The 9,273-nt window shown below is 49.3% G+C and overlaps 2 protein-coding genes across 2 annotated transcripts; one reads left to right on the top strand and one right to left on the bottom strand.

Annotated features, from left to right (window-relative positions):
- Positions 1-321: 321 nt before the first annotated feature.
- Positions 322-8,508, top strand: CSUI_007912 (uncharacterized protein). The gene is made up of 9 exons (XM_068068055.1): positions 322-922; positions 1,649-1,873; positions 2,420-2,898; positions 3,456-3,533; positions 4,259-4,434; positions 4,871-5,524; positions 6,426-6,526; positions 7,196-7,505; positions 7,981-8,508. The coding sequence occupies exons 1-9, from the start codon at positions 324-326 to the stop codon at positions 8,080-8,082; spliced, it is 2,724 nt and encodes a 907-aa protein (XP_067919970.1). The 5' UTR covers positions 322-323; the 3' UTR covers positions 8,083-8,508.
- A 403-nt stretch (positions 8,509-8,911) lies between these two features.
- Positions 8,912-9,249, bottom strand: CSUI_007911 (uncharacterized protein). Its single transcript, XM_068068054.1, has one exon. The coding sequence runs from the start codon at positions 9,103-9,105 to the stop codon at positions 8,977-8,979; it is 129 nt and encodes a 42-aa protein (XP_067919969.1). The 5' UTR covers positions 9,106-9,249; the 3' UTR covers positions 8,912-8,976.
- Between the last annotated feature and the right edge of the window lie 24 nt (positions 9,250-9,273).

Here is a 9,273-nt window from a genome sequence, read left to right as displayed (position 1 = left end):
GGGGGGGGGGGTACCACCTAGTAAGAGAGAAGAAAGACACCTGGGACAACAGACTGTCAGTACACTGGTGTTCCTGGCATACGGAAGGCGACTGATAGTTGTAGTAGTGGTAGTAGTCGCATAGACGATCTATCTCATCGGCCCTGTGTTATATATGTGGTTGGATTTATTTCTCTGCGATTTGAATACGAATAGATTGACAAGCGCGGCCCAGAGGAGCTGAGGTCTAGGCGTGGACAGGAAGATGGACGAGAAGATGAAATGAGCCAAAGTGATTACTTGATAATGGGTTTCTATGGCGTCTGTGCTGTTTCCTCGTAGATATGGATTCGCCTCGAGAAGGGAAAAGCGACGGTGAGGATGATGATGATGTCGCGTCTCCCTCTATTGTTTCATCGGGGTCTTCAGTATCGTCGTCCTCTGACGAACATTCTTCTTCAGAAAACGGTATGGATGAGTCGGGGTCGGATGAGGACCCAGATAAAGGCGAGGAAGAAGAGCTCAATGCGGTTGACTCGGAAGAAGAAAATTTATTCTCGTTACTTTCATCCACATCATTTTCTGTTTCCTCGTCTTCAGCGTCTGCTTCTGAGTCTCCCAGTCAACAGGATTCAGATCAGAAAGACCGTCAAAACGAAGGAAAGGGAGAAAAAGAGCTCTTGGAAAGTATGAGAATGGCTCTCGTGAAAATGTATGCAGCTCAGAAACAGAGCCGGAGAGTTCAAAGGGAAGCTCTGCGACGGGCTCGAAAACTTCAGCATGACAATCGTCGCCTTCGAGATGAACTACGTCGCGCTCTCAGTCAAAAGACAGCATTCTCTTGGAGAGGCGAAGAAGACGGGAGTGAAGAAGATTCACGAGAAGTCGCACCCGTAGTTGCTCCAGGAATGTGCAAGCAACCAGCGGATGCGGCAAAGCCATGGTATGGCCGTCGCACACGTCCTCTCCTTTTCCTTAATGAAGACCGGTCTGTCGCTTTCCAGGCGGCGGTCCCTAGAAACATGGTTTTCTATGCTTTGACAAAAAGGTCGCCCGCGTAGTTTTCACAGACATTTCAGCAAGCTTCTTTCTCGGCTGTCTTCTTTTCATGAACCCACATGAATGGGAAAGAGTCCCTAGATGACGAGCTCAGTCTTGGCTCCTATACACATATATGTATACAGATAAATTGAAGATAGACAGAAGCTCTTGTTGATACCCGTTTGCGAAGACGTGAATCAGTCACTGCCACGTTGAGAGGGGGAACAGCATTCGCCATTGAATGCGAAGGAGAGTCACTTCTTTAAGGTTCGAAAGGCAGGCCCACACTCTGATGTGCGTACACACACAGCGATCTTAACCGTATACCGATGCTGAGCGAAGAAAAGAGAGAGAAGACAGACTGACTGACGTATGATGCTTCCCTCCTACGCTTCGACTTAAGAAGCTCTCCTACATCCCTCGTACTATCTGTCTAACTATTTTCACATCGTCTTGACGATTTCTCGGTATCTCTCTCTATCACTACATGCATGTATCTACCGTTTCTATCCTCCTTCCTACTCCTCATCTTGCACTTCGGAAGCGCGATGGATTCCGACGGGAAGGAGGCATGTGCTTTGTCTTGCATGTAGATCACAGCTTGGGTTGATTCTCTGCTTTTCTTCAGGTGTTTGTTCTGGAACCAACACGGCCATGTGTCAAAGGTTACAAGCGCAGGAAAGACGGTTTTAGAGATCTTCAATTTCTCACCTGCCGCCGCACTATCGGGTTCAAGTCGGAAGAGAATCGCTGACTATACTGGAGCGTGTATGGCCGCCCTGAGTAAAGTTGGCGTAGCTTTAGCCTCCATAGGCACGAGGCGTCCCCCGTTACCTAGCCGAGTGGAATTCAGGTGAGGTTGTGTATAAGTCTTCATCAGTCTGAAAAGAACTTTCTTTCTTTCTAGATTTCTGCAAACAGTCCCCTTTCTAAAGATAGTTATCTGTCCGATACTGTGTTCTAGCGTGTTGACTACTTCTCCATTCCCTTCGCCCCTTGCCTGACTCTTGTCATCTGTTGCCTTCTTTCTTTGCCATCATCTGCGTTGGTTGATTTGTAATAGACGCCTATGTTGACCCTGACGGATTTTCTGCCGAAGTATGTAGAGAATATCATTCGAGGGAAGCTATGTGGCATGTACTCGAGCCTTCTATCTCGCCACACATATACAAAGAAATCGGGCTTTCCGATTCTCCTTCCTTCCCCTCTCTTTCTACTTGTGATCGGAGACCCTGTGAATATCGATGGAGTCCGTCTGTATTTTCGTTCTTCGTCTTCTTCTTTATGTGACTTGGGCGAGACATCATCGAGTTCGTCTTAGCCAGCATTCACACTTAGGTGACATAATTTTCACCCACTGAAGGGGTTTCGTATGGTCCTTCTTCTCTTGTTCTCTTAGGTCTTTACAAGATTCCTCTCAATGGACGAAATCTTTACCTCCCCTGGAGAAACCTACTGGAATTGCAGTTGGCGATTCCTTTGTAGCTGTTACAACCTCATGCGATTTTCTTCGAATCTTTGCCACAAGTGGAATTACACTTTCTCTCACCAAGCTTCCTGGTGTACCTGTAGCTTTATGTGCAAGTCAGCAGCTCTTATTTGTTGTTATGGCGACGTCATCTCTTGAGACCTCTACTTCTTCCTTAGAGCTGCTTAATAGTAGGGAACAGCGAGAGAATCAAAGTCGTCGATATGAGAGACTGAGAAAGACCACCTCAAAAAAGAAACGATTCTACACATGTCTTCTTCTTCATATACACCCCACTCCATCTTCCCCGGCGTCACCTTACCTACTTCCTTTCGGCTGTCAAGATCGGATCTCTCAGCTCCCTGGACTTCTCGCAAAGGTCTTTCCATCGATCGATGTTATTCATGAAGGTAAAGGACAGCATAGCTCTCACCTGTTAGAGGAGGAAACTCAAGAAAGAGAGTCGAGGCTGCTGCTTGCTTGGAAGGCACATTCGCCACGACCACAATTTCAAAATGCTTGTTAGCAGCATAGAAGATCGAAACGATCCCGTACTTGTTTCCTAGTAGATGGGGTGCAAGGCACCTGCCTCGATGGCGGTATAGAAAGGCAGGTATCTCTATTGTGAACATCGGGACCAAGGCACATCTTGGAACGAGGCTTTTCTGTGAGGAAGAGGCTCGTCAAAGCTGTGCCTGGAGAAGGAAGTGGTATCGGCGGCTGTCACTAAGGTGGGAGAAGGCATCACACAGTCTAGCGGAGTTTCTCGCTCGCTGTGAGAAACTTAGGTTTCTATGGAGTGACGGTCTTCGTGTAAGGCTCGTCCGCTTGCATGCCCTGTCCTTCACGGCATTCTCGAGGCGCTCCAATTCCTATATGACCTTCATGTCTACATCTCTGACCGACACACGTTGTGTGTGCAGTTACAGGCATAGACTCTGTTTGGGAATGCCAATGCTTTGTTCAGGCCCACTGGTTCTTGACTACCCTCTTGATTGGATTAATATCTCAACTGGCGGCATGGCGGCTATTAAGGATACCTCAGGTTCGCTACCGATGTCTTTGCTACCCTAGTCGTTTTCATTTCTTTTGAGGGAAGTGCTTTTTCTCTCTTCCAGTTATTTCCACTCCTCCAGTAGCTGAGATGAAGAACCGTGGGCAGTCCACTCAAGAGTCGGCACTCGTACTTGACGGCCACTCGTCTTTGTCTAGTGTCTACGCGTGTCTCTGGGTTTTCTTTAAAAATTACGTTACGATAAGAAGGCTCGACAACTCATTTCGTACACACCCCGTGCAAAAGCTTTCAGTTTATATACGGTGTAGTCCCACGAGTCTATTGTCAATCCTCAGCAGCGGGCCCTAAGGGGTCTGGCACCGGCCAGCATGTAGAGAGCCTTCCTAGTTGAGGTCGTCATTCTGGACAACGTAGGCTTATCATTCAAAGACCTCGAGTTAAACAATCAGCTGACGAACCCAACGTGTCGCTGTGGAGCTGAGACTCCGGTCTTCGCGACTTGCAAGGGACAGTGCATGGAAGTATTTGAGAAGAAGTACACGTAGGCAAACGTGTATATCCTGTATGTGCGATGATGTACGTCTTCCTTCTTTTCAGTCATACACCGCCCGTCTGACGTATTAGACGGTGTTGCATGTGCCAGTTGCACTATTCAGGGGGAGTGACGATGGAAGTGCTTCAAATCGGCTTCTTATTTCTTCACGCCAACATTCCCCTTCTTTCTCTATGGCTTTCATTTGGTTCTCTTCGCTCAGGCCAAATATGGGGGTTGATGCCTGCCTGGGGGAGAGCTACAGAGGGCCCTGTGCCCTACCGTCTGTCGTGGCTGCCTCTTGTTAATCTCTCTGAGGCTGCGGGCGAATCTATTGAAGAGACTCCTCGTCATGTCTCCTCGATCAAGTTCTGGCCTCTTTACGTTGACGAAGTCAAGGTAAGCAGTGGAACCTTAAGTTCACGTCCCAATGTCTGACACATGTGCGGCTTTTCTTGGCGGACAAGAAAGGCGATATCCATGGGAACACGCAATAAGTTTGGCTCTTTCTTCCTCGATGCCGCTTACTTACAGAACTGCAACAGCAACACCTACTACTGCACGCATGTACATATGCATATATATGTATATATGTATCCGAGGGAAGTGATACGTCTGTGCTTTCAGGTATCTGTGAGCCTGCAGTGCGCGGGTACGTTAGGTAGTCTTGGGGGGATGGAGGAGTTGCGGCAGCCATTTTTGCTGGTCTTCTCTTTACATCAGCGTAACCGATTCTTACCCGACTTCCTGGTGTTTTAGGAGCCCTGACGGCAGCGACTCTTCTGCTATACCGTTTCCTCTTCTTGATTTGTCTTTCACTTCCTCTCGTGTATAGGGCGAGATTCTGGTCATCCGCTTGAAGTCGCATTCCAAAGCATCAACGACAGATGCTTCTGGATCCCTCAAGGAATCGGATGAGGGAACGTCATCTTCCTCTCCTTCTCACGGCTCTTCATCCTCTTCTTGGTTTCATTCATCACCACCTCCTGAAGAGCCTAACTGTAGTCAAGTTAGCCCCCTCTTTGGCTATACAATGGAGCACCTTCCTCTCCGTTTACCCTTCACAGATATTTGGCCTTATCCTCGATGGCAACAGCTTCTTTTGAAAGACAAACATCTCAAAGGTATCGTGGCATCCTCTTCATCATCTTCTTCTGGGACAGGAAGAGGAGTGAAGGATGGGCAAGGGAACTCGTCTACGTCTTCCGCAGTTTTACCTATGGGTGAGGCTGCATTGGTGCCTTGGCAGCAGTTTGATGAGATTCGCTGGAGAAATGAGGTGGTCATGCGTTTGATGTGTATTGCCCTTCGAAACTGGGAAGGAGGGGGTGCGGGAGGCGGAGCTGGTGGACCGGAGAATCAGCAGGACATGCTGAAGATGGAGCAACAAAAAGAAAGTGCTGACGCGGAGAAGAAATTCACGAATCTGATGAAGACACATGACAGATATGCCCTGAGACAATTCCTTGTCTGTAGGGAAGATCGCAGGGTAAGTACAAGACAGGGTTCGTTGAGAGGAACTGGACGATTTCTGTCTAGCGCATGTATGGTTTTGGGTGGACAGTAGAGGAAGAAAGCTCAGTGTGTTGACCGATAGATAGACGTCCTCAGAGTCGGTGCGTTAGTACTAGATGATGCTCTCTACCTGTCTGCAGAACAGGTCTTGCTCTAGGGACACAATTTCCTTGGCAAGATTTTGAAGACGTAGGTTCCTGGATCTCAAGTGCGTGCGCGTCGTTGGTCGCTTGATCCGGGATCGGGTGTTGATTAGCTAGGATCTCTCTCAATGGGGCCGTTACACAAGAGGATCAATAAGAGAAGGCCACAAGACGTTTGTGAGACTCAACAAAGAACAGGACAGCCCATCACTAGGCAGACCACTGATGATGATGAGGAAGCATCTTATCGGAGTTATCTGGAATATCTCCTCGTCTGCGATTTCTTTCGCGACCTGAGAGAAAACTCCTTATCCGCGTGTTGGACTACAATGCCCCTGTATTCTGTGAACTCCACGGTATCCTTTCTGAAGAAGACACTCGGTCAGCATTCCAGCACCCGCATACGTCCTGAGGATTTGCATATCACATGTATATATGTATCTGTAGGGATATCTATGTGAAAAATGTATATGAATGCCCTCACCGAAAAAGTAAAGCTCTTGATACGACCCGTGTTGTTTCTATTTGAGACGTCGTCGCGTCCCTCCTCTTCTTCCTCCTCCTCCTCCTGAAGCCCCGTTCTGAGAAACCGTGAGGCAGTAATTTGCTTACGCTAGGGTCTAAGGAGGGAACGATACGCACAGAGTCCGGTAGTCCATCAGGAGGGCTAACGGCCGGCCAGTCATGGTCCCCGTATTTCCCCGGCTCTTGTATTTTGCTTGTTGTTCTCAGCTGCACCCTGCTGCCCTGGATGTGGCGATTCGGTTCAAGATGCCTGGGGTGGCTGCACACGCGCGTCAGTCTCTCGAAGGCGATACAAGACTTCAGAGCGAGTAGGGAGGAGGCTTCTTGGCGTAGACGACGTCCAGCTTGTCTCACCGCAGATAGATTGCTGTATTCTATCCTCCACGATATCACGGACAAGAACAGATCTTACCTTCAATCTACTCCTAACAAAACTCTCACGAAGTAAACGCGGATTTTCTCATTCCTTGGTCGTGGTGTCTCAGTCGAATGTTTCGACCGACTCGATCATGGAAGACTCTATAAAACACCTGGGCTGCCTTTCCCTCACTACTTTTAGTTTAAGAGACGGGTTCTATTAAAGCTGTCTGAGTGATAGCTGTATAAGAAGAAAGGTGGAGGTCATGTTCTGTCCGACCGTATTCGGGTGTTGTGTCGGGATTCGGGAGCAGTGAGAAGATTCGTGTGCGCCCCTGTGGGGTAATTCCATTGAAGCCCGGAAGTCTAGTCAGCATCACTTAGCGGGGAAGAAGATTTCTGCATATCAACAGTTATCGCGTTTACATTTTCCTCATGATGGTTCCCAGGTGTTTCTGAAGGGGAAAGAAGCAGGCTGGATGGCCTTTTTTGAGCCAGCTATTCTTCCTTGTGGCCGGCTGGCAGGCATGAATCTTTTGCTGTTACTTCACTGACAGCGGTAGATGTCTTGTCGTGCGGAGACTCATGAACTGTCCCATTGTATTCTCTATTTTCTCCAGAAAACTAAGGGAAGCTCTTGAATGGCAAGTAGGCGAACAACAAGGAGGTGGTGAGGAGGAACTTGGGCTCGCGGGTTCGCTCTCTCCCTCATCAACGCAGCCATTAGGGTCATCCTACAGATCGGCGACACTCCGGACAGGAGGAAGGCATAGCTTTGGAAGCAATGAAAACGAGAAGCCTGCTGGGTTGCGAGGTAGCTGGGACTCGTCTGACGGGGCAAAGAGAGTGACTGGTGGCATGAACTCTAAGAAACTGACTGACACCCTCGAAGAGCACCCGAGACGGCCGTCTCCAGTTGGTCAGATGCAGGTAAGACCCGTGCATTCTCTGTTCTTTCTCTCCAGTGTGTCACGTATCCATTGAGGTTTCTGTAGCTTGTCCGGAGGCATGTATAAGAATTCGTAAATCTCAAGATTCTTTTCGTATGTGACTCACTCCAGATAGGTACACAGTGCTCCTGCCAGACACGGTATGGCTGCTGTCGCTGATCTCTTCGTCTGGCAGTGTTGTGAAATCTTACGATACCCAGGGTGATTCGTGTAGAAAGAAACCTAGTAGGCTCTTTCTGCAGAGCTCGAAATGCATGCACTGATGAAAGCTAGTCAATTTTTCTGCAAGACCGACCCCACGGTTCCTATGTCCCGTGCACTGTGACGGGTAAGGAGTCGATCGCGTGCTACGCAGCATCGATTCTCTCTTATGCGGGGCTGTCGTCGGGGATGGTCACGTTACGACGCTGCGTAGTACACGACAGGTTGACCGTATGTTTTTTCTCTCCCACCAGGCACCAGCTGCGAAGTCGTGGATGAAAGGAGGGAACAGCGGCAAAAGCGACCGGAATCAGCATCACAAGTTTGGGGGTTTCCTTCATGTGGCGGACAGCTGAGCCCACTACTGCTCTTCTCTCTTCAGACCTTGGCGTACCCAAAGCGTCTTTGTCTGTACTCTGCATTTCTTCACACGATTGTCAGTGGGCCTGAGGCCGGTTCAGGGCACTCGGGCTCTGTCTTCCACAGATGTATGACTCCACATATGCGAAAAATGGAGTCAGGAATCTCGTGGTATTCTTCACTCCAGCGAAATCGAGGTGCTTTCTAACAAAGAAAAACGTAGTAACTTTGTTGACTCGGGGTGGCCAGGTGGTGGCTGTCCAGTGAGGGAACAGCAAGGACACCCATATGCCGGGTTTCTGTTGCTCTCAGTGTAGGACCGACCAAATGTCAGAGATAACGAAAAAACAGGTTTGAATGTTTGGTCTTCCAAAACCATCCCGCGTGTGCTCCATAGGGGGAATTCGCCTCATGCACTGAAGAGAAGCGCCCCTCGGTGACACGTATGTCATGAAGTTTCTTGTCGCCTCGTGTGTTTTTGGCAAACCGTGGTCGCTGTGTAAGAAACTCCGTCATAGGAAATGACCGTAGTAGGGGTCGCGGGATAGCTGCTTGAACTAAAGCTTGCGCGCCGGGTAGAACCGACGCAAGAAATGACGTAGTGATGTAGACGAGCTCCTCGGACTTCTGTGGTGCGCCATCCGGTTTCTAGCAATATGTGTCGGAAGAGAGAGCGGCACTGAGAGCCTGGGTTTTCTCAAATCCTTTACTGTGGTACCCCGTACACACTCAAGCGACCAGGAAGCTCAAGTCCGGTGGGCAGTGTAGCTGGTGCAGTTGCTCCTTAAAATCGGTGTCTCAGTTTTTACAGCCTCTCGCTTTGTTCTCCCAACAGAAGTGGCACGCGGAAACAGGTAGCTGTGCGCGAAAGCACGTATTCTTCTCGGGCACTACGTCTTTTCTTCAAGCGTGGCCGTGGGCCGAGCTCGCAGAACACCCTGGAACAAGGAACGCTCACTAGAGCAAATTTGATTCTTCACCGCATGNNCCCGCCACTTAAAAATCGAGAGTGTTACCATCCAGGGTCAGAAAGGAAATATTCTCACAGTACGAAGTACCACAGCCGCCCCTCGCCGTCTCTTGTGTAGACGACCTTCACGGCTTACGCCAGCTCTCCGTTCGGGAACGCGTCAGGGCTGGAGGCACTCGCTCGTCGGAAACGGATTTTCTCTAACCCCCCCCCCCCC

This window comes from Cystoisospora suis, assembly GCF_002600585.1.
Source record: "Cystoisospora suis strain Wien I chromosome Unknown contig_4294, whole genome shotgun sequence".
NCBI classification, from domain to species: Eukaryota; Apicomplexa; class Conoidasida; order Eucoccidiorida; family Sarcocystidae; genus Cystoisospora; species Cystoisospora suis.
The sequence above is the reverse complement of the archived record's forward strand: the minus strand, read 5'-3'. Positions and strand labels throughout refer to the sequence as shown.